We start from the raw sequence: 25,710 nt of genomic DNA on the forward strand, positions 1-25,710 counted from the left end.
TGGTTTTTCTTTGACTAAAACTGTAATCTGCCGTGCGTTGCCCCTCTCCTTTTTAACATGGACTACAGATCATATTTTCCTTAGTTCCTTATGATGCAGTTTCAATTTGACTCGTGTTGGCAGCAATTCATGCGCTGCTCTTTTGCCATACGCTCTCCTTTTATTTCCCCAGGTCTTACCAAGAAAATCTCTTCTTCAGAATCTGCTTATCTCATTTTTTTTTAACATACTGTTATTTCTATCTTGTTTCTTTCCCCTCATTTTGTTTGTTCTGCAGCACTCTGAATACTTCATTTCTTGCTTCTCTAAATTTACTATGCCACCTGAATATGTCTGGCTTCAGCGTCCCTCATCACTGATTATCTTCACCCATCCCAGTGGTGTTGCTTACACAGGGCTTGATCGCGCAAGGTGCTGAGAATTCAAGCTAGGATCCAGCACAGTGTTTAAGCATGTGATTAAATTTAACCATATGAATAGTCCCGTTGAAGTTAGTGAGACTGTTCATCTGCTTAAAGTTAAGCATGTGCTTAAATGCTTTGCTAGATCATGTCCAGCATGCGCTGTACCTTGCAGGATTGAGCCCACAGAGACAGCAGTGATGTGATCAGAACACAAGACAGGAAGCACAGACCCTGAGTACTAATCCTGCTTCCTTTGACCATGGGAAAGTCACTTAAAGTGAGGGACCGCTCTGAAAAGTGGCTATGTATAAATGGCACCTTCTTACTCAATAGATCAGCTTGCCTTTGAATATTTTTTTTTACTATTTAAATAAGTTTCTGGTTTTTAATTCTGGCCGTTCTGCAGAGTCAAGGCAGCTATGAGAGAGTGAGCTGGATTCTATTCTGGCTCACACATCATCAGCAGAACTGGTAACTAACTTCCAGTTACAGAATCTTTATTGATGATGATGCATGTATTAGCCAGAGCTCAGTAATTCCAGGTTGAGTTTGCAGAGCCCTCAAGTTAAGGAAAAAATATTTTTTACTTTTAAACTGAACAGAATTGATCTTAAAAGTGGTTGAGAAATGTTGAATGGAGACTACATTATGCCATTTTCCCCCTGGTCATTTTTCAAAGTAGAACTGAACTTTAACTCTTTGTGTATTAGTTTATATATCTGTAAAATAGGAAATAATATTTACCTCAGGCGGTTGTGAGAAATAATGTTGATAAAATGCTTTGGAGGATAAATAGGTTTGTATGAATTCTTCATAGCTAGCGCTACCTATTATTGCTTTTAGAGAAACATTAAATATAAATAAATTTAAATAATGAAATGCCTGCAAAATGTAACCATTGTTCCTAACATCAAAATCTATGCAGAAAGCATTAAAATATAATGGAAAAGTAGCTTATCCCAGTTTGAGGCAACTTCTCTCTGTTTTTCATACAAATAAGTTCAGTTGTTGTGACATTCAAATATGTGCTAACATACATCTTGTTTTAATTTCAGTGTTTTTGTATTGCTTCCCTGCAATTTCTCTTCTTGGCCTTTTCCCTCAAATCAACACCTTTTGTATATATCTCTTGGAACAAATAGACATGTTACTTTTTGGTGGTTCTGGTAAGTAGTTTATTGTAGCCTGAGCTCATCTGTTCATGCCCACAGCCATAAATTAAGCTGGGTTGTACTGCACATTTTGAGGCCTCATTCACACTACAATTGAAACAGTGCTAGTGGCAGTCACGCAGGGCCGGTGCAAGGAAGTTTCGCGCCCTAGGCGAAATTTCCACCTTGCGCCCCCCCCACCAGCCCTGCAGCAGCTCCCCCCCCCGCCCTGAGGTGCCCTCCCCCCCCGTGGAGCCGTGTGGCAGCTCCCCACCCCAGCTCACCTCTGCTCCGCCTCCTCCCCGAGCATGCCACCCCTGCTCTAATTCTCCTCCCCTCCCAGGCTTGCGGCGCCAAACAGCTGATTGACGCCGCAAGCCTGGGAGGCGGGAGAAGTAGAGCGGCCGCTGTGCTGGGAGAGGGAGTCTGAGCCGCACATGTCAGCGCGCCGCCGGCAGCCCAGCCCAGGAACGCTGTAAAAAAAAAAAAATTGGGGGCACCGCTTTTTGGTGCCCCCAAATCTTGGCGCCCTAGGCAACTGCTTAGTTTGCCTTAATGGTAGCACTGGCCCTGCAGTCACCCAGTTACACATGGTTTCTTGCATATGGACGAGGATTTTTTCTGAGAACAGCAGTACTTAAACTGTGTGTTAGGACTATGAACCACCCCCACAGAAATGTTTTTAGCATGTCTAACATGATCCTCGGTAAAACTTAAATCCTTTTCCACATGAGGGAAAACATGTTAGAAGCATGGTGATTTCTGTCATCATTTCAAGCACAGTATGGATAAGCCCAAAAAGAGAAAGGGACTATTTCGTAGTTCCCCCTTTCCCCCAGCTCAAATAAGAAAAAAAATCATATGGCTAAAACTACCATATGCATCTGGGGTAGCTTTTCTTTAACTTCTTGACTCTTGAATAATGTAGCAGATCTGAGGGCAAAACATGTTGGGTAAAACCCCGACCCCATCAAAGTCAAGGGAAGTTTTGCTCCGACTTCCATGGAGCCAGAATTTCACCTGGTGAGAGTGCTATCAAATATGCTGACCTTTTTTTTTTCTTTTTTTTTTTTTTTTCCATTTTGTTTTTTGTTTTAGAGGAATGCTGCAATGGAATTCAGCAATATAAGGGTTAACACATTTTAAAGCAGCATCCTTCCTTTCCTCCTCTTCAAAAATGAAAAAAGGATAGGCGGCAACATTTTGGCAGGGCATATAAATATAAAATATAAAAAATGATAGACCTTTAGGGTGAAATCCTGGTCCCACTAACGTCAATGGCAAAACTCCCATTGATTTAGTGAGGCCAGAATTTCACCCCTAGTCTCTTGAGGAACTTGTTTAACTGATCAAAATATTGAAGGTGTTCTTTATACAAAGGAAGAGAATAACATTGTGATACAAGATTTCTATTAATTAAATTCTGGTTGAGCGAATCCTTTTTTGTTTTTCTTTTGGTTGCAGCTTGTTTCATCTAGAAAGTAACAAACTTTTGATGTCTGTATTTCAGCTGCTGCTGGATTGATATCTGCCCTCTACAGTGTTTCTCGAAGCTTTGTAGTTGTGATTGTACTGTATGCTTTCTGCTTCAATGCAGTGAAGGTAAGTGGGAATAACTGCGGTGGCAAAATGGACTATCCATGCTTCAGGAGATACTCTAGTTTAGTGAGTGGCTTTAGCTCTAATTTGTCGTGCATCCATTTGATCAATTCTTATTTCCCAAAATAACTTAAAACATGGCTCATAAATGTACTTTGTATAAGCTGCTCTGTAATATTTAGAAATCTAAGTGAAATACTGGTGTAAATGTTAACCTAACACCCATTACTTCATGGAACATTGGAGTCTGGCCATCCTACCTGAAATTGTTGCATTGTGTTTTCAATACAAAGGGCCAAAAGCAGCCATGGAATAAATAGGCATGGCTCCCACCAACTTCAGTGCGAGTTACTCCTGATCATGCCCATGCTGAATTTGGTCCAAATTCTTAACAAAGACTCTGCTTTCTTTAAAAACAAAACAAAATGGCACGCGCACTCCCCGCCCCCTAAGCAACTTCCCTCCCCCTTTTTAAAATTACAACAGTATGCAGTACAGTTGCTCTAATTTTGAGCTTGTTATATTTTCTACAGAACATTGTTAGGCTACATGTACACTGCAAAAAACACAAAACAAAACTGATGGCAGCGAGTCTCAAAGCCTGGGTCATCTGACTAAGGCTCACAGGGCTCAAAAAAGCAGTGTTGACGTTTCCACTCGGGCTGGAGTCTGGGCTCTGAAACACTCCCCTCTCAGTGAGTTCAGAGCCTGAACTCCAGCCCAAGTGGGAATGTCTATACTGCTATTTTGAGCCCCATTGCATGAGCCTGAGTCAGTTAGCCCGAACACTGAGACTCTCTGCTATTGGTGTTTTTTTTTTGTGTGGTGTAGATGTACCCATAATTATGGTGGCTACTAACACTATACTGTAATTAAGAATCTGTCTATATTTCCATTGTTAAACCTGTTTCTGGGGGGGTTAGTATTGAGCCCTAAAAATATGGCCCATATTGAAATTTGGCCTACAAGGTCTAGAGTCAAAAATGAATTTATATAGGATATATATAATTTCTCTAATACCACACAGCCCCTGTCCTTCTCATTTGGCAATGCTTACGTTGCAGAAGTAGAGGAAAATAGGTGTTTTAATTTTTTTTGTAATTTTGTGCTTGGTATAATTCAATTTTTTTATGATCAGATTGTGTGTGTCCTCTGTAACTTTTGATGTGTCATTTAAACAAACAAACTTTGGAGGTGAAATCCTGGTTTCATTTAAGTCAGTGGTAAAATTCTGGTTGACCTCAGGATTTCACCCTAGATCTCGTGAGATAAAAACAAACTCTTTTTCCTTAATGTTTTTATAGTACTATATAGCAGGCTCGATACCTGATTATTGCACCTGTCAAATATCTGTGGAGTGGTGCTTCAAAGATGTAGGAAGGTGTGAGAGACATCTTCAAGCAGCTCTCAGCACCCTTCTAGGCCAGAGGTTTTCAACCAGGGGGTCTGTGGCTCTCCTGGGGGGGGGCAGAGCGTGACCAGGTTTCAAGGGGTTCGCCAAAATAAACTAGAGAGCAGGGCTGATGTCAGCATTAGGGGCCCATGGCAGAAAGCTGAAGGCCGAGCCCCGCCTCCTGGGGCTGAAGCCAAAGCCCGAGCAACTTAGCTTCACGGGGCCCCATGTGGTGTGGGGCCCCAGGCAATTGCTCAGCTTGCTACTCCCTAATGCTGGCCATGGCTTTTAATCTACTGGATATGCAGAAAAACAGTTGTTGTGGCACAGGTGGGCCACGGAGTTTTTATAGCATGTGTGTGGGGGGGGCGGGGCCCTCAGAAAGCAAAAGTTTGAGAACCCCTGTGCTAGGCAATAGTGATTCTACTACTGAAAAATCTGAGGGTATGTCTACCCTACAGCGGCGCAGCAATGGTGCTGCAGGTATGCTGCTGTAGTGTAGATGCTTCCTACGTCAACAGTAGGGGTTTTCCCATCAATGTAGGTAATCCACCTCTCTGAGAAGGTGGTAGCATCTACAGTGGTGGTTAGGTCGACCTAACTACATCGCACAAGGGGTGAAATTTTTCACAGCCCTGAACAATGTAGCTCGGTGGACCTATGTTTTAAGTGTAGATGGGGCTTTTGTCCCTGTCCCCCCCAAGTATGTGTAAATTGTGCATGTTCCAAAACAGCAAAATGTTGACACAAAGTCTAACAGCTCATACAGAGGACTTACGGAACTTTCATAGGTGTTGTTAATCAGAGAACACATGTGCAGTTAAGGTATATTGCAGTGCCCCACTTAAAATGTTAGCCTACAGGTACTGCTGTCCCCAGTCCTCTATTGTACTGATTATAGTAATATTGCTTTCACCTGGCCCACTTCCATGATGCTAGAAAACTTTCCCAATCCCTGCATCACTGTCACCAGTTCCCAATTCTATGAATGGGTCTGGAACTGGCAGTTGGGAGCATGGCCGGCGCAACCCATTAGGCGACGTAGGCGGTCGCCTAGGGCACTAACATTTGGGGGGTGGCGACCGAGGCGGCTGGATCTTTGGCCGCCCTGGTTGTCGTCGGTATTTCGGGGGCGGGACCTTCCGCTGCCTCTGTGGAGGCGGCATTTCGGGGGCGGGACCTTCCGCTGCCTAGGGTGGCAAAAAAGCTGGCGGCGCTCCTGGTTGGGAGGAGGGTTGGGTCAGAGCCATGTGCGGAGAGCGGATTTTGAGGCGCCAAATAGCAGGAAACTGGTCATGTGTGGAGGGGCACTTTTGGGGATGGAAGTTGTTGTAGGTGTCTGGGAAAGGGTCAGGTCTCTTATGAAGATGGAAAAGGAAGGATCGGTAGGGTAGGGGAGAGTCAGGGAGTTGTGAGGTGGAGAGTTTAAAAACAGCTTTTGTAAATAGCATTAGGGAAAAGCCTTTTACAATATTTCCCCATTTATACAACTCTTTCTTTTTCAGCATATTAGTTTAAATTACAACATGCAGGTGGCTTTGCAGATAAGCAATCTTGCCCATGGGTTAGACTTCAAACTGCTTAGAAATATGCTTATAATGCTACCCTGAAGTTGGAGAGTGCTGTGAGAGATTTACAAGATATCTGCTATAAATTACTGTTAAGTGCAGACTTTCTCTTCACACAGAAAAATTATGCCTAATTTGAATTTTTATTGTACTGTTCTCCTGAAGATATTTATAAGCAGAATAATTTAAAGCATATAGAGATAATTCCACTTGCTTTGGCTCATAACCTTAGTCCACTAGGGTTTTAAAAGTCTCATACATCTTTCCTTTATACAACATGAAAGGAGCACTGGCATAAACTTCCCTTGTTCCCAAGTCTCACCTAAATCGTTTTGTCTCTTTATGCAATTACGTAGACTATTGTAAGGGAATGATTCTTCTTTTCTTATTCATGAGTAGTACCTGACATTGTGAGTAACCCCATTGACTTCAGTGAGACTATTTGTGGAGGAAGTGTACTAATTCAACTTAAGGGAGGGCAGCAGAATGTGGTCCTAAATAGTGACCGTTGTGAAATGTGTGCTTATGCCTGTGCCAGAAACAAAGTAGTATTTCTTTACAGGTAGTGGACTTGATTCTTGAGTCATACTGAAATCATTGGTATAACAGTGCACACTCACCTCTTGTGAGCGCCTCTTATGATCTGGGTGCAAACCTGCACTCTCTCTGTTCAAGGGGCTCCCTGTCAGCTGTTGCCGTCATCAAGTGGGTCTTCAGTGTCTCGTCCCTCTGGCTAAGTCACACAGTCAAACACATGAATGAACAAACAGGGCCTGTCGCTGTGCCCTTGGTAATGTCTGCAGCCCTGTCTCTGGGCTCAGTTCTCAGCCCCTTCTGGGCTAGTTTTAAGCCCACCCCTGCCCTGTTATAGAGCATTGCCCCAGGGGTTCCTTCCTGGAGACACTTTAAGTCCTGCCCTTAACTTGGGCTTCTAAATGAAACTTGTCCCCTTCTCAGGGCTTTGGCAACTCTGCCAGTGGGCAGCAGGGGGACCCAGGCCTGCCCACTACTCCGGGTCCCAACCCAGGGACATTATAAATAGCAACCTATGCTGCTTCCTTTAATACTGTAGTTGCTCTTGCTATTCCCTGGGCCACTTCCCATGTAGCCCCTTACCTCAGGGATGAAGTTCTCTGTCTGTTCCCTGCTTGAGCAGGGTCTCTCCGAGGCCTCCTCGCCTGGAGAGTTTCACAGCCTTCCAAATCGTCATCACCCTTCTGATCCCAGCAAGCCACTGATCTGCTCAGAACAGCATCTCCTTTTAACTGAGCCTGCTGCACTCTGATGAGCTGCTTCCCTGCAGCCTTTCTAGGCAGGCTGAGAGGACCCGCTTTCACGTCTCCTTTTCTGGGATGTGGTGTGGTCAGACTGTGAGGCCTTCAGCAGGGGGCCTCAAAGGGACACTCCATCACAATTGTACACTAGAGACTGCAGCTCAGGCACCATAGAGTCTGGTTCATTAAGCTGTAGTTCCCAATGATGGGGTGAAAGTTATATTATTAAGCATGTGGTAATCTCAAAGACAGAAATTATGAATTCCAAACGTGTCAGGCTTCAAAGCTACTATTTATTTATATTAAGGTAGTGCCTAGGAAACCGCGCCTACGATCAGGGGCCCATTGTGCTAGGTACTGTGCATACCAATTACAAAGAAGACAGTGTGTGCCTCAGAACTTCATGTGGAACAAGATGCAACAAATGAATGACACAGATAGTTGGGGTGTATTTATCTTATATGTGCTATGGCATGTGGCTAAGGAATTATAATAATACATTTGATTTGACTAGAAATATGGGGTAGTGATGATTGGGAGGGCAAGGTAAGGAACAGAGCAGCTAGCAGAAGCAGAAACTACAGTTCACCACTGGCTTAGCCAATGCTAGAGTTCAAAATTCACTATTTGTTGGTCTCTTTTTATTTTTATTCAAATTTGTCAGAAGCAACCGAAAAAAACACACATTGGGTATTTTTAATATATTATGGAGATAAAGAAATATATCAGCCAAAAAGATATAGGATTGGAAAACACGATAGCTTGACCCAGAAACAGAAATTATGAGCAGACAAAACATATTGCTCTTCTGAAACTTAAATCCATCAAATCTATACCTGTTTATTGGCAGAACGTCTTATATCTCAGCAGGTGTAAGCAGCAATGTTTTATTTCCTGAACTAAATTGAAGAACAGATATGTATCCTAGTGGTTTTCACTGTTTTCACTGGCAGATTATTGCTCATGCCAAACACTCAGATGGAAAAAGACCTTCCAATGATATCAAACTTGAACCTCTCCTTCCTTAAAAGCTTCTTGTGTCCTCATGTTTTTGTAGAATGAATAGGTTCAGCCTTATTTTCCCCTTTAGGTATTTGCATAAACAGACTTTTTCTGGCCCTTCTTTAAAAATTAAAGTATGGATATACTTTTAAAATATGAAAACTCCCAAATTGGAAATATTTTTAAATAAAATTGATTTTTAATTAGATTGATTATGACACTGTTCATCTTTTCCTTAGTGCCTTGGTTTGAAGGATGAACAGTGAGTACTAGAATAAACTAATACAGGTTATGCAAGTGTGAGAAATTGTGAAGAAAGTAGGTTGAAGAGGCTTTGTTAGACTGTTTCAGTTTTGAGAGTAATCAAAGGATTAGAAAGGTGATCAAACAAAGGGATTAGAGATGTGAGGTTGGTTAGCAGTAATCTACTACTAGGTTAAGTTAGTTCTCATGCTGTCGATTGGACAACGTACAGCCCACAGAACATGTTATGTGACTTTATGATCTGTCCTGAGCCAAATCCAACATGTTATGGGGTAGGATAGCTGTGAGGGACAGGTGTTTGTCCAGCCCTTGTGTTTTAGTCCTTCCAGGGGGGTCTTTGCCATCCTGCTTTCATTAGGTCATAGTTGAAGGTGATTTTTCAGGGAGTTTGGTAGGCATTTGGAGCAGATAATCATATTACCTTCGAGAGTATTGGGCAACTGTTTGAGAGACCGGGACCTGTTTAGTTAGAAAATGGATCTATTCATTTCATTTGAATTCATACCATTTGATGTTTTCAATCATTCAGAGATGCTTCCTCTCAGTGGGGTCCAACGTCTTTTCAATCTTGATAGAGAGAGGCCATGTTTCAGTCCCATAGGTCAGAGTACTGACCATCGAAGTCTCTCTGCTTATCAGTGTAACTAGTAGAAGTCAAATGGATTTATGGAAAATAGATCTTGTCAACCTAACTTGATATTTTTTAATGAGATTACAGTTTTGGTTGATAAAGGTTATAGAGTTGACGTAATACATACAGACTTCTGTAACAGAGAAATCCACTTAAACACAAAAAGGAAGCTTACAAGAAGTGGAAACTTGGACAGATGACTAGGGAGGAGTATAAAAATATTGCTCGAGCATGCAGGGGGGTAATCAGGAAGGACAAAGCACAATTGGAGTTGCAGCTAGCAAGGGATGTGAAGGGTAACAAGAAGGGTTTCTACAGGTATGTTAGCAACAAGAAGAAGGTCAGGGAAAGAGTGGGACTCTTACTGAATGGGGGAGGCAACCTGGTGACAGATGATGTTGAAAAAGCTGAAGTACTTAATGCTTTTTTTGCCTCGGTATTCACAGACGAGATCAGCTCCCAGACTGCTGTACTGGGCAGCACAGTATGGGGAGGAGGTGAGCAACCCTCAATGGTGAAAGAACAGGTTAAGGACTATTTAGAAAAGCTGGATATGCACAAGTCCATGGATCTGGATCTAATGCATCCGAGGGTGCTGAGGGAGTTGGCTGATATGATTGCGGAGACATTGGCCATTATCTTTGAAAACTCATGGTGATCGGGGGAGGTCCCGGATGATTGGAAAAAGACAAATATAGTGCCCATCTTTTAAAAAAGGAAGAAGGAGAATCTGGGGATTTACAGACCGGTCAGCCTCACCTCAGTTCCTGGAAAAATCATGGAGTGGGTCCACAAGGAATCCATTTTGAAGCACTTGGAGGAGAGGAAGGTGATCAGGAACAGTCAGCATGGATTCTCCAAGGGCAAGTCATGCCTGACCAACCTGATTGCCTTCTATGATGAGATAACTGGCTCTGTGGATATGGGAAAGCAGTGGGTGTGATATATCTTGACTTTAGCAAAACTTTTGATATGGTCTCCCACAGTATTCTTACCAGCAAGTTAAAAAAGTATGGATTGGATTAATGGACTATAAGGTGGATAGAAAGCTGGCTAGATTGTCGGGCTCAATGGGTAGTGATCAATGCCTCAATGTCTAGTTGGCAGCCAGTATCAAGCGGAGTGCCCCAGGGGTCAGTCCTGGGGCCAGTTTTGTTCAACATCTTCATTAATGATCTGGATGATGGGATGGATTGCACCCTCAGCAAGTTTGCAGATGACACTAAGCTCAGGGGAGAGGCAGATATGCTGGAGGGTAGGGATGGGGTCCAGAGTGACCTAGACAAATTGGAGGATTGGGCCAAAAGAAATCTGATGAGATTCAACAAAGATAAGTGCAGAGTCCATGCACTGCTACAGAAGGTGGACCGACTGGCTAAGCGGCAGTTCTGCAGAAAAGGACCTGGGGATTACAGTGGACGAAAAGCTAGATATGTGTCAACAGTGTGCCCTTGTTGCCAAGAAGGCTAACAGCATATTGGGCTGCATTAGTAGAAACATTGCCAGCAGATTGAGGGAAGTGATTATTCCCCTCTATTCAGCACTGGTGAGGCCACATCTGGAGTATTGCATCCAGTTTTGGGCCCCCCGCTACAGAAAGGATGTGGATAAATTGGAGAGAATCCAGCGGAGGGCAATGAAAATGATTAGGGGGCTGGGGCACATGACTTACGAGGAGAGGCTGAGGGAACTGGGCTTATTTAGTCTGCAGAAGAGTAGAGTGAGCGGGGGATTTGATAGCAGCCTTCAACTACCTGAAGGGGGGTTCCTAAGATGATGGAGCTAGGCTGTTCTCAGTGGTGGCAAAGGACAGAACAAGGAGTAATGGTCTCAAGTTGTAGTGGGGCAGGTCTAGGTTGGATATTAGGAAAAACTATTTCGCTAGGAGGGTGGTGAAGCACTGGAATGGGTTACCTAGGGAGATGGTGGAATCTCCATCCTTAATGGTTTTTAAGGCCCGGCTTGACAAAACCTTGGCAGGAATGATTTAGTTGGGGTTGGTCCTGCTTTGAGCAGGGGGTTGGACTAGATGACCTCCTGTGGTCTCTTTCAACCCTAATCTTCTATGATTTTCTGAGGGTGTTTGACTTGGTACCACATAACATTTTGATTAAAAAACTAGATTTGTATAAAATGGTGCACATTAAATGGATTAAAAACTGGCTAACTGATAACGCTTAAAATGTAGTTGTAAGTGAGGAATAATCATCAAGCAGGTGTATTTCCAGTGGGGTCCCAGAGGGATCGGTTCTTGGCACTGCTATTTAACACTTTTGTCAATTACCTAGAAGAAAACATAAACTCATCACTGATAAAGTTTGTAGATGACACAAAAATTGGAGGAGAGATAAATTATGAAGAAGCCAGGTTACTGATTGAGTGATCTGCTTGGTAAAATGGACACAAATGAACAATATGTGTTTTAAAGCAACTAAATGTAAATCTGTAAATTTAGGAACAAAGAATGTAGGCCATCCTTACAGGAGGGGGACTCTGTCCTGGGAAGCAGTGACTCTGAAAAAGATGTGAGGGTCATGGTGGATAATCAGCTGAACATGACCTTCCAAAGTGATGCTGTGGCCAAAAGAGTTAATATAATCCTGGGATTCATAAACAGGGGAATCTTGAGTAAGTGTAGAGAGGTTCTTTTTACTTTGTATTTGGCACTGGTGCGACCACTGTTGGAATACCGTGTCCAGTTCTGGCATGCACAGTTCAAGAAGGATGTTGATAAATTGGAGAGGGTTCAGAGAAGAGCCTCTCAGAATGATTAGATAGGGATAGATAATAAGCCAGTAAATATCATAATGCCACTATACTGAATACTGTGTGCAGTTCTGGTCTCTCTTAAAAAAGATATATTAGAAATGGAAAAGTAGAGAAGGGTAACAGAAATGACTTCTTTATAAGGGGAAATTAAAAAGAGAGGGACTGTTCCGCTTGGAAAAGAGATGACTAAGGGGGGAATATGACAGAGGTCTGTAAAATCATGTATAGGGTGGAGAAAGTGAATAAGGAAGCATTATTTAACGCTACACATAACACAAGAACCAGGGGTCACTCAATGAAATTAATAGGCAGTAGGTTTAAAACAAACAAAAGGAAATACTTCTTCACACAACATACAGTGAACCTTTGGAATTTGTTGCCAGGGGATGTTGTGAAGGCCAAAACTATAACTGGATTCAAAAAAGAATTAGATAAGTTCATGAAGGATAGGTCCATCAATGGCTATTAGCCAAGATTGTCAGGGATGCAACCCTATGCTCTGGGTGACCCTAAGCCTCTGACTGCCAGATGCTGGGAGTGGATGACCGGAGATGGGTCACTGGATGATTGCCCTGTTCTGTTCATTCCCTTTGAAGCATCTGGCATTGGCCACTGTCAGAAGACAGCATACTATGCTAGATGGACCATTGGTCTCCCCATTATGTCCATTCTTCCCACAGTTCCCATTGCCCGGGAACGGTGAACCGCGGCCACTGGGAGCTGTGGGCAGCCGTGCCTGCAGACGGTCAATGTAAACAAACTCTTGCGGCCTGCCAGCGGATTACCCTGATGGGCTGCAGGTTGCCCACTACTGCCTTATAGTGATAGACTGAAAGAGCTCAATCTATTTAGCTTAACAAAGAGAAGGTTAAGGAGTGACTTGGTTATAGTGTATAAGTATCTACATGGGGACAAATATTTAATAATGGGCTCTTCAGTCTAGCAGAAAAAGCCATAACACGATCCAATGGCTGGAAGTTGAAACTAGATAAATTCAGACTGGAAATAAGATGTAAATTTTTGACAGTGAGGGTAATTAACTGTTGGAACAATTTACCAAGGGTCATTGTGTATTTTCTATCAATATTGGATATTTTTAAAAAGACATGCTGTAGCAATTGTTCTGGGGAAGTTCTATGGCCTGTGTTATACCCGGGGTCAGACTCAATGATCACAGTGTCCCTCCTGGTCTTGGAATCTATGAGTCAAGGTGTTTGGGTTTCAAAAGATGTTCTTGATGATGCTTTTGCAGTGCAGATTTCAACTTCTTTCCCAGTGCTGCCCATATTATTAAAAAAGAGCTGAGGTCGGTGAAATCACTGACACTGTGGTCACTCACCAAGATACCAGAGCCTGCAATGTGTGTGAAATTGCTGACTGAAATAATTTTGGTTTTACCCCAATTAATTTTCAGGCTGACTTTTACCACTGAGCTTTCCAGGGCTATAAGTGTCACGGTTAGCTCATCCATTGATTTGACAACTAGCACTATGTTGTCAGCAAAATCAATGTTGTTAACTTTCTTATCAAGGCATATGCCTAAAATCCATTTACTTAGAGTCTGGTCAAGCACATAGTCTATGACAGCATTGAAGAGTTCTGGGGTGGCAGTGCATGCTTGTTGAATGCTTGACTGAATTTGGAAGCCGGTGGTTCTTTTCCTGTTTACAAGAATGCAGTTTGAGAGTCATCATATAGAAGATTGGTCATTCTATAGAACTTGTCAGGGAGGCCTGCGAGTTTCAGCCAAAACGATTCTCTGTCAACAAGCTGGTGCACTGTAAACATTTATTCCATTGTAGAATGACCTGGAGTGAAGCCAACATGTTGTAGTCTTCTCTTTCTCCTTACGATATCAGCGGCTTGGGCTAACAAGACAGAAGCACAAACTTTCTACAAGACAGATAGAAGAGTAATGCTGCAATAGTTATGACAGTCTCATTTGCTGCCTTTACATTTGCAAAGTGGTAAAATAAGGCCTTTTTTCCAGCCAGACAGGATCAACTCTGTTCTCCAGATGAAATCGAACAACGTCTGCAGCCACAAAAGAATAGCTGGTCCAGCACTTCTTTACAGTTCCACAGGAATTCTACAGATTCCTGTTGCCTTAATTCCCTTATGCTTCTTTGCAGCTCTGTGGATTTCATGGATAGTGAATTTGCCAGGATCATTTTGTGCAAAATGAGTCAACTTAGTAGAAGCCTGTGATGGCCTTTGCTTGTGGAGAGCGTTTCCTAGTGGTGAGCACTTAGGCCCTCAACATGTGTGTGTGGGGGGGCAGTTTTGGTGGGGAAGTGTTTGCCCTCCCACTCCATCAGCCTCCAGCCCAGGGCCCTGTGAGGGCAACAAAAGGGTCTGACACCAGGAGTGCCTTCAGGCTGCCCTCCCTAGGCCACTGCCTACTACCCCGCTATTGTCCAAAGTTTGCAGTCTATCATGGGAGGCTATGAAGGGGGTCAGCTCACTGGGCGTAGCTGTGAAGGATGGTAGCTCTCTCCCTCTTGGAGGAGCAGCTGCCGCCTCTCATGCCTTAGCCCTCCAGCTAGGTCAGTGCCGAGTCTCTCTCCTTCAGGGGTAGTCCATAAATAAAACAGAGGGAATCATCACAAATAAAATGAGTTAGTAGGTTAAAGGGGGAAATGCCTCCCTCTCTGGATATAACAGAAGCAGGTCCTCCTTTCTCTCAGGGAGGGCACGTCAGGCAGTTGTTGAGAAAGCGGTCCTGCCATCCCTCAGCCCTTTTCTTGGGAGCTGCAAAGTAGAGGTCCTTTCTCTTCCCTGGTCTGCTCACAAATGAGCCATTCTACTCCCCTTTAATGCCTCTTCCAGTCTGTGCATCTCTTGCAGGTGTGGTGGGTTGGGCCTGGCTGAGCCAGAAGAAGCTTCTCAACCCCTTGTTGACCAGTCTAGGGTTTCAATACCTGTCACACGGCCCTAATATCAGGGTCCAAAGAAATTGGGGGTGCATTTGGCAGCTAGCTGACATGTTCCCTCCAGTATGCCATGGACTCTTCTGCATTGATTAGCTGACCAGAACTGGAATATACCACACTGAATGAATGACCTTTATCATCAGTTAGGTAACGCAGGTGTTTATACAAGGGGGCGAGTTATTAATGGCAGAAGCTTCCTCGAGTGCGATGACTTCGGCTTCCATAAAAACTTTATGGTCAGAGTGTAATGCCTTGTTGTTGTTGTTGTTGTTTATTTTTTGCTACAAGCAAAAGGGGTAAAGCCAGAGAAGCAGCATCAAGAAGAAAGAGAAGGTCAGAGATGATATACTTTAGCCAAACATACAAATTTGGTCTCAATACAGGAGATCAGACTAGAACTAGATGACCTAATGGTCCTTTCTGGCCTTTAAATCTATGAATCAATGAAAGAATGGATGCCAAGTCTTGGTCAGGGAATAAATATTGATCTTGGCACAGTGGAAGGCATATATATACATAAGATTATTCAAACAGCAATGTTAACACCATGTTTTGTGTTGGAGGCATTTTAAAAAAAGAATACACTGCCATATAATTTTCAATTTTAGTATAAAGAGCAAAAAGTTACATTCCACATTTATGAACTTATGTTCTTGAGACAATGCAAGTGACCTTCATTTTTCCATTCTGTAATAACAGAAAACATAGATGTACCCAGAACAATAACTCCGTGGCATTCACATTTCAACATTGTTTTGGTTAGGCCGCAAGGATAATTCACATGGATTCCTTGTGCTGTAATTGTAAAAGTTCACTTTGAGAGCACCATGGGAATTCAACAATTCTTTTTGTATTCTTCATTTTAACCAAATACTCAATAACCTTCCTCCACTTTTCAGTTAACTTTTCTGAAAAAAATGCTTGGATAATATTTTAGCTCTTCTGTAACCTTCTGCAAATAATTTCTCCGTTGGTTCTCTCAGTGGGAGGTGGAAGTATGTGGCTCCATGTGTCAATCACTTCGGAACTTTTTTTGCATGTTATAAAGAATAGGAGTTATACTAGTTGTGTTGCAGCTAACCTGATTTTTTGTTTTTATTCCAAAATGTTCAGTAAACAGTGTGACAGACCCAGACCAGTGAGGTACAGGAGTCTGGTCCTGTTGGTATCCAGGAAGTGGGTGGGCTTCGGACTGCTAAAGGACCTCCCCCCAGCCTAAGGGGAGGATCCACAGGTCCGTGATACCAAATAATTGCGAGGGACAACTAATGAAATAACAGGGACAGGAGTTCCCTGAGGTCGCAGGGCTAAACGAAGGGAACCTGACGGTGACACCGAGCAGAGAACCCCGGACAGTGCCCACTGCTCCTCGAAGACATCGAGAGAGCTGGCGGATGCTTCCCAGATTAACTCTGCCCGGATACGTGAACGGATGAAAGAACAGAAAACGGCCCCACAGTCGCAGGCCCCCCCCCCCCCCCCCGCCAACCTCCTCTCCCTGGTGTTACGAATGGCCACCTTGGCCATGGCTAGGAGGAGGTTGATGAGGTGGTCCCGCGACTTCACGAGGCCTCGAATTGGGTGTGCGTAAAGAAATAAGTGCGGGGAAAAGTGCAGCCAGAACCTCAATAAGAGGTTCTGGAGGAGCCGGAAAAGGGTCTGCAGCCTGGCGCACTGAAGGTACGCGTGCGCCAGGGTCTCCCTCACGCCACAGAAGGGACAGGCTTCAGGGACGGGTAAACCACGCCAAGTACACGCCCGTGCTCACTGCTCTGTGAATACAGGAGTCTGGTAGAAGGCAAGTATACTGGCCACTAGATGAATAGTTTTCTGTTCTCTGAGTGACTAGAGCAGGAGTTGCCCTAGAGCAATCAGGAACCTGCTAGAACCAGTTAAGACAGGCAAGCTAATTAAGACACCTGTAGCCAATTAAGAACTTACTAGAATCAATTATGATGGGCAGGCTAATCAGGACACCTGGTTTAAAAAGGACCTCCCATCAGTTAGGAGGGCAAGCAAGGAGCGGGGAGTGAGAAGGTGTGCTGCTGGAGGACTGAGGAGTACAAGCGTGAACAGGCTTCAGGAGGAAGATCCTGCTGTGAGGATAAAGAAGGTGCTGGGGGAAGGCCATGGGGAAGTAGCCCAGGGAATTGTAGCTGTCATGCAGCAGATACAGGAGACGTAGACAGCTGTTATCCACAGGGCCCTGGGCTGGAACCTGGTGTAGAGGGCGGGCCCGGGTTCCCCCCATCCTCCCTAACTCTTGATCGGACACAGGAGGAGTTGACCTGGTCTGTGAGAAACACCAGAAGGGAAGGTCTAATTTGGAAAGGGATCTGGCCTGTCCCTGACCCACTAGGTGGGACAACAGAGACTGCGGAGATTGTTCTCCGTTTTCCCCCATGCTGGCCAGTGATGAGGTTAGCTGAGTGAATGGCAGGTTTGAGCCTCTAGCAGAAGCAGCCAAACTGAGGGCTGCCGTGAACCTCTGAGGTGAGCAAAGCGCAGGACCCACCAAGGCAGAGGAGGAACTTTGTCACAACAATAACAAAAAAAATTGTTCCGAGTAATTGGCCACAACTAAAGTCATAATAGCAAAAATCTCCAAAAAGGAATAACAGGAATTCAAGGCCGTAATCCTGCAAGATGTTCCACACTAGCTGACCCCAGTGTGCATCCCTATTGAATAGTGGGTATTATATTATAATTGATATGCCTTGGATCAATCAGCAGAAAAGTTCATGAGGGGAGAAAGTTTTTGAGTCATAATGTTCTTTTTGACACAGTTTGTGTACAGAAGCCACCAAGTGTAGTGGTGGTTCTAAGTGACCTTGAAACATGCAGAGTTTATTAGCTAGGCAAAATTTTAATTTGGTTATAACCTTCAGCTGCTGCACAATATCTTTCCATAAATCTTATACCACATGACACTTCCACATCATATGAACAAAATGACACCAGCTGCCTATCTCAGTCTTACATTTCAGACTACTGTATATTAATTTGATTGATTTTTACAGGGTGAGAACATAAATGTCACAGTCCATAGATTGCTAATACTTGTTTTTGTTGCCTGGTTACAAGGACATTTTCTTTTATTCCTCCTCACCATCACTTAGTTATATCATCCTGCAAGGCATCATTCCAATTCTTTCTGGCTTTTATTAATTTATTTTTTTAGCTATAGCTCCTATAAAATTAAATAGCCTGGGTAGGGTTTCATTGGCTCTTTTGGTCATTCCTTCCATTAGTGTATCTAACAGTATCAATTATAAAGCTTTCTCTTTTGAAGCGGTTGGTAACGTGTTTAGTTTTGAAAGTATGCATGTTCTCTTCAGCCTCTCTTTATTTCTGCTCTACATGTTAGTTCTGTAAGCGTCAACAGAAATTGAGAGTCCTACTAGCCATCCTAGAACCCAGTCTATGAAGAGGTTTTCTCTCTGTTTCCTGGAGGAGGTGTTTTTATTCTGAGATATTGTATTCATCAGTTTGGAGATGCAGAGCCAAATTCACCAATGTGGAATCTGATTGATTGGAATGGGACTGCATGATGTGTTGACGTTTTCTGCCCTCTTGAGCTGTTCTCTGGCTTGTCCCCAAATATTTAAGGATGCTCTTTTAAACCCTTAGGTATATCTTCCTGTTTCCCCACAATTATTCAGAGTGCTGGGTTTAGCAGTGTCACTTTTCGTCTTTACCATTCTAATTGGTTACCTTGCTGCAACCAATCCGTCAGCATTCTGTTTTGAGGAATAATAATACACCATGAAATATTTTGGAATCACCAGATTCCTCTCTTCTATGTTGTTCCCACTGTGGTGGACAGACCTCAAAATGGATGCAAAAATTATTATAACTTGTTTTTTAAAATATTAGGTCCATTACAAACTTACTTGCGCTTTTACTGAATATTAAGATATAGCTACAATTATGTTATAGCCAGGGTGCTAGAAAATATAACACTATCTGTGTATGTTTTAGTTAGTTATGTTATAAAATGTTCAGGCTGGCTAAAAGAAATTGCATAAGGTTTCTGCTTTCTGTCCCCAAGGACAAGCAAATGTCCAGAAGTTAACCCCTCCTTAGCAATAAAACCATGTTTATTACCCCAAAGAGTGTTTATACAAATTCAGAAAAGCTGCATTTTAAATTTGCTTTAATTTTCTCCATGAATTTCTTTTATACTGTGTTTTGAGAAATGGATGTAAGCTTGGTTGTCGTGATTGGTGCTGTGTATAAAATATTTGATAGGCATTTTAATTGTAAAGACTGCAACTAGTACACATAAAATGGATGTCAAAGAGAAGAGTTACTGAAGAGCCTTATCAAACCATAAAACCTAGGGGTAAAGTGGACCTATACGAAGGTCCTCCAACCTTTCTTTTCAAAGAAAAACTTCTGCTTGTCTCTTTAAAAGCCTCTAGGAAAAAACATATATAGTTGGAAATATTTTAAATTTTTGTTTAGTTCTTAAATATTGAAATGGGAAATAATTTTGATTGGAATATTTTCAAGTGTGTTAGTTAAGTGCAAAGTTCCTAATATAATTTCCTAATTTAATTGCTAATGGTAAAATGCTTGGAATTTAATAACCTTGCTGAGCTAGCTAGTTAATGTAAGAAGCCATTTAAGTATAGAGTATTTATATTAATGGGGAATTAATTAATTACTGGCACTGTGCAAGCAACCCCCTCACCTACACAGACCTGAAGAATCATTTCTCCAAAAATTGTTATAAAAGAATCAACAACTTTTTAAATAACTATTTAAGCTACTGGCTTTCTAAGAGTTATTTAATTTAGGATGATTGTTTTGAGAACTAAAAACTTTCATATGAAGAATAGGAGTGTTTGGACTTTTTGAAAACAGAATTTCATTTCTTGTTGAACTCTAATAAAATTGAAGAAAGATTTCAAAAATGGACTGAATGAAAAGAAAAGGTTAACCTCTAACTTCAAAAGATTATCTGGGATTTTCCCGCTACATGAAGAACAAAGGTAATTAGAAATGTTGCATATTCATTAAATAGACTGCGTGTTCAGGAGCTGAAAGTGTCACCTAATCCAACCCTGACGGTATGGAGCCAATGAAGAAATGATAGTAACCAATTTGAATCTAAACAAGCTTGGAAGAGGTAATTTTTCTATAATTTCATGGAAATAGGAAGGAGAAGAGTATAAAAAAAACTCTGAAGTGAGCACCTCTGCAACCATGCTTAAACAGCAAGCACTCCACAACTCATCCTGTCCATCTCTAAAAACAAGCTACTACAAAGAGCTTAGAAGAACAGAAAAGACTCAAGAAGAAACCAACCAGAGAAACCTCCCCAAGATTTCAACAGGGATTGGTGAGAGAAAATTAACCAAAACACTGCCAAGGGATTAGATTTTAAATCTCTTGTAATTTTGTTAGGATATGGAAATGCTGTGATAACTTAAAATATTAACAGTTTCTCCTGTTAATCACTAAATGGTTAGACCAAGATGAGACAGGGACTAAACATTGGTAAACAGAGAAATAATGGGATTAAATTGGATTTAAGATTCTTAATATTCGTAATTAGCCTGTTTTAAAACAGCTCCTTAAATGGCTTCTTCTAAGTAACTGATTTAAATATTTTCTTCAATTTCATAGGATTTAGTTAAGATTGCTTACTTTGCCCAACTGTAAGTTGTTTGGTTATTTATAATAACTAACAGGATCCACCTGCCATTAGACAAATTCTGTTGCCCATACGTAAACAGTTTTAAATTATCTAATAAGGGCTTGTCTACACAGTGGAGGAATGTACTTTACAGGGGTGTGATTTCTAAAGAGAACTAATATGTTTGCGCATTAATTGGTGTATGTAGACCCTGCTGGTACACACTAAAGGTTCCCTAGTGCACTTCAATGTAATGCTGTTTCAAATAGCACTGTTAAAACACACCAGCAGAGTTCACACGGACCAGTGAATGCTCAACACATTAGTGTGCTTTAGAAATGACACCCTTATAGAGGGTATTATCCTTCTGTATAGATAAGACCCAAAATACTTAAGACAGTATTTCTCAGTAGTTTTAGGAAACAAGATACTTTAGTCTTAATTTACCAAAGAAAGAACGCCCCCAGAGGCATTTCATGCTTAAGGGTGTAATCTCTGGTAAAAGCTCTCCACAGATAGACATACAGAAGAGATTGTAATGGATGTAACCATTTTATCATAAGGTTTAATGCTTAAAGTTTACTTTTCCTTTCTTTGATAATAAAATAGCCATGATTAATAATTCTGATTATTTTGCTTGGTCTCAATATTGATGGTTCTCTAATGTCTCTAAAAACCACACACACACACACACACACACACACACACACAGAAACCCGTGCAACACACACACACACACATACATACACACACACACACACAAACCCGTGCAACTAAAATAGTGGGAGCCACATCCTTGAGTTGGGAGTAAACTCAGTAAATTATTAAGACCTGGCCTACTACTTCTTGTTTTGCTAAACTAAATATTTTTAGTAATTTTTAAAATAAATGATTTGGCATCCATTTAAAATTAACCCTATTTGCACCACATAGCCACTGACTTTGATTTGTGGCTTATAAAGATCCAGATTAATTTTTGTACAGTTTCTTTTAATTGTTTAAGGAACATATGGGTTATCTTAGTCATCATGGAAAAAACAGATACTGGATCTAGGGGAAAATATTAATCTGAAGTAAATTTACTCATTCTATAAGTGGCATGGGTGGCCTGTTCCATCTCTAGATAATTGCAAATTGTCTTCATCAGAAGTATATAATCAGTATGTAAGTAGCTGTGCTGTATGCCTGGAATCAAATATTACAAAATAATTTATCTATGGTTTTTGGTGGGCAGTTTCTAAATTTCAGTGCCTATTCTAAGCCCCATTCATAACATCTCAGAATTAGTATAGTTTGATTTGTAGTCTGATTCAGGCCCAAACTCAGCAGTCATAATAATGAGTGGAGCAGTGCTTCTTGATACATGCTTTTTAAGAACACTAACTTCATCCATGCACTAATAATTTGGTATATATTTGTGCTAATTAAAGCTCTGCCGTGGCAAAAAATAGAATGCAAAGCTCCCTTTCAGACAGCTAGAACTGCCCCCAAAATGTTTTCAAACAAGACCGAATGGACCCTCGTGTATACATAGAATTCCCAGATGAGTAAGGGACCAAATATAGAATTATAGGCTTATTGCAGTTTTATTTCAACAACATAAAATACTTCAAGCAGATTTCTGGAGACAGGTTCATCAATTCATATATTTCCCAATTTAGAGACCCTTGGGGTCCAGGCAAGAGCTATTAAGGATGTAAATTTTGAAGAGGGCCGTCAAATACTATGCTTTGCAATGAGTAGTAAGTAGTTTGTAACCATATCCATGTCCAAAAACCCATCTTTGTTGTATTTCAGTGTTTTTCACTGGTGATGAAAATATTATCTTCTGGATTTAACAAAAATAATAGTAAAATGTGTTTGCAGAAACCTGTTTGTAGAAGCAGAGAAGGTCCAAGATTAGTTTTATGTGTGAGAGAATGAAAGTATATTACTATACAGTGCCACATAGTAAAGCTGAATGGAAAAATCTGTTGGCAATTCCTTTCTAACCCCCTATTTTTAGAGTTTTATAACTAATAAATTGAAAACTAGCTGAAACTTAGGTCAAACCAAGCACATGGAAACTTCCTTTTTAACACTGCCTGTTTTCAAGGTTTATAAATATAAAAAGCGTTACCATTTTTGGATACTTTTGGGGATCCTAATAATGTTCTTGAGATTTATGACAACTACAAAGATGTCAGTAAGGGCTCAGTGCAAATTCAATACAATTTATTATTTATTTATTTGTTTTACAGTATCATCTAGGTGCTCATGTCATGGACCCAAGACCCCATTATGCTAGGCATTGTACAAACAAAGAACAAAAAAAGACAGTCCTTGCCCCAAGGAGCTTACAGTTGAAATATAAGAGAAGAGACAACAGATGTATACAGCCAGATGGGACTATGAGGAAACAGTGAGACCATGATAGTCAGCATAATCGGCAGTGGTTTCAGCCCACAAGTGGCTTAACAGTTGCCAAGTTTTTTTGTAGGCACCATGGAACAGGAGATAAAAGGAAGGTTTTGAAGGAGAACAATGAGGTAGCTTTGCAGAAATTTATGGGGAGCTCCTCCCTTCACTCTAATAACTTTTCTGCCATCAACAGATCATCTAAATAAATCAACATTATGATTCTTACTTCTGGATTGACATAAATGGACTAATGAGCATAATAAATGCTCCTAGGGCAACTGACAGTCCTCAGTCATTAACGTTCATTGAAAATAGAATACACTTGGTAACAAAATACTATGGTTAAATTTGTGGAGACGTTTCAGTTCAGTTCCACTTGCTCATAACTTTCAGAAAAATTATTTCTGGCTAAAGTTTGTCTTGTATGAACTCAGCCAAGAGGTAAATATTTTACAAGAATGAGGTGAGGGGGTTTTCCCACTTATTGTTATCATGTCTTTAAAAATAAAGGAATAAAAAACAGCTGAATTTCAAAACCTGCCTTGTAAATTGTGCTCAAAGAAGAGTACTGTGTGTCTAGGATGGAGCAGGGACAAAAATGTCTGAATGATGATAAAATTATAAGTAGTTGCAAAATCATTTCTCAACATGCGTTGCTAAAATATATAGGGTTAGGATTAAAACTCAGAACCTGTACGTCACCTCTTACACAACTGATGCTTGTCTCAGCATCCAGCTACACTGCAGCCAGTGACCATGCAACTCTTGCAGCCTTTATACTTTCACTCCTGATATGGTAGCAGCAGCCTGCACTAGCTATCTGCGATGAGGGGGATTTTCTGAATCAAAACAATCATGATTACTAAATGTTACAACAATGATTCTACCATGTGCAGGACCTTCTCTGGTGTTGAGTGGGGAGCAGGATTTACTACAAAGTACCTTTGAAACGTAAAGGTGTATCAGGCTTGAGAAGTCTTTTCTTTTAAAAAAGGGGACAAATGACATGAGAAAGTGGGTTTTCTGTTTGTTTGGATACTTCTACTATGCCTAACTTTTAAAAAAAAAATAGTTTTTTATTTCTAGGGCTACAAACTTTTAAATTCCAGAGAAGCTCTTCTCCTTTTAATTGGTTATTTTGGGAGTAGGTGAACCTCTGGTGAAACAGAACTTTTTTTTTTCTTTCAGCCTAAGTGTTTATTTAATTCATCACTTTCATCCTTAACCCTGCACCTGCATTTTACTTGCTTTAAAAACCACTATTTGTGTGTGTGGATCAAAGTCAAAATTGTATATGGAATGAAAGAGCAAGACATCACCTAAACAGAATGAAGGCAACTAGGAATACAAACTCCCTCTCCAGAATGACAGATAACATCACCATCCAAGAGTGAAACCCTGTCATTCCTTTTCCCCCGGGGAGAAGAATCATTGTCCAATTATTGACTATGTTGTTCTTTCAGCTTTTTAAATTTAGAGCTCTACCAGACATCATTAGTCAGGAAGAAAAATGACAAAATGGTTATGGTTCATTTACACTGATGCTAGAGAAATGGAACCATTTTGTGTCCACATTTTTTGTAAAATATACCGCATTGGCATAGAATGTGCTTTCCCTGATTGCTGTGTAGTTTAATTCTGAAGAGCAGTAAAGAGGTAACTAGCTGCAGAAGGGGGGGGGGCAGGCTAAGAACAGAGAGGTGCATGACATAATGGACTATTAAAGTAATGTAAAGAATATATATGATCATCTAGGGTTTATTTAATACTAGGAAGGGGAAGGAGTTATGTCTCATACAGTATAAAGTAGTTTTGAAATTGCAAGGCTCTTCAATGTATTTCAGTTTTGGAAAAGAAGTTACACACCCAAGGGTCAATTGTGGCTTTGGCATAAGACCCATGTGTGGGGAAGTGTGTAGCTGCACTGTGTCGGACGCAGATTATGACTCAGTCATATTGTGAAGTATGTATTTGATGGAGCCATTTTTAAGATATTGGGCATCAATTAATTATCATCAAAGTTTCCATGAATATTCTGAGTTGAGAATAAACATAGAAAATTTTAGCCCAAAAAGCATTTTTTTAGAAAGTTAGGAACAATTGAAAGTGGATGCTGGAGCTGAGCCTTAACAATGGTAACCACTGTTTTACCCCCTCTAATAATAAATAATAATGAGTGGTTGATCCTTGCAAGAGTGTTGTTCATACCTGCATTTTTTGTTTGCATGTTGCTGTTTACATTAACATTGCCTATAGAAGTTGGCATATCTCTCTGTCCATCTGGAGGAACCAGCTAGGCGCCATGCTCCTCTTGACCTGCTGCTCACAAACAGGGAAGAATTGGTAGGGGAAATAGAAGTGGGTGGCAACCTGGGCAGCAGTGACCATGAGATGGTTGAGTTCAGGATCCTGACACAAGGAAGAAAGGAGAGCAGCAGAATACAGACCCTGGACTTCAGAAGAGCAGACTTTGACTCCCTCAGGGAACTGATGGGCAGAATCCCCTGGGAGAATAACATGAAGGGGAAAGGAGTCTAGGAGAGCTGGCTATATTTTAAAGAATCCTTATTGAGGTTGCAGGAACAAACCATCCCGATGTGCAGAAAGAATAGCAAATATGGCAGGTGACCAGCTTGGCTTAACAGAGAAATATTCGGGGAATTTAAACACAAAAAGGA

At 41.4% G+C, this 25,710-nt stretch overlaps 1 protein-coding gene across 1 annotated transcript in view; it reads left to right on the forward strand.

The window, feature by feature from the left end:
• PCNX2 (pecanex 2) overlaps window positions 1-25,710 on the forward strand; it is a 229,616-nt gene that overhangs the window by 81,766 nt on the left and 122,140 nt on the right. The window contains exons 15-16 of the mRNA XM_026649526.1: window positions 1,460-1,570; window positions 3,066-3,157. Coding sequence (XP_026505311.1) covers window positions 1,460-1,570; window positions 3,066-3,157 — 203 coding nt within the window. The remainder of the gene's footprint in view (window positions 1-1,459; window positions 1,571-3,065; window positions 3,158-25,710) is intronic.

The sequence above is a fragment of the Terrapene carolina genome, unplaced genomic scaffold (assembly GCF_002925995.2).
Source record: "Terrapene carolina triunguis isolate 2854851 unplaced genomic scaffold, T_m_triunguis-2.0 Scaffold85, whole genome shotgun sequence".
Taxonomy (NCBI): domain Eukaryota; kingdom Metazoa; phylum Chordata; order Testudines; family Emydidae; genus Terrapene; species Terrapene triunguis.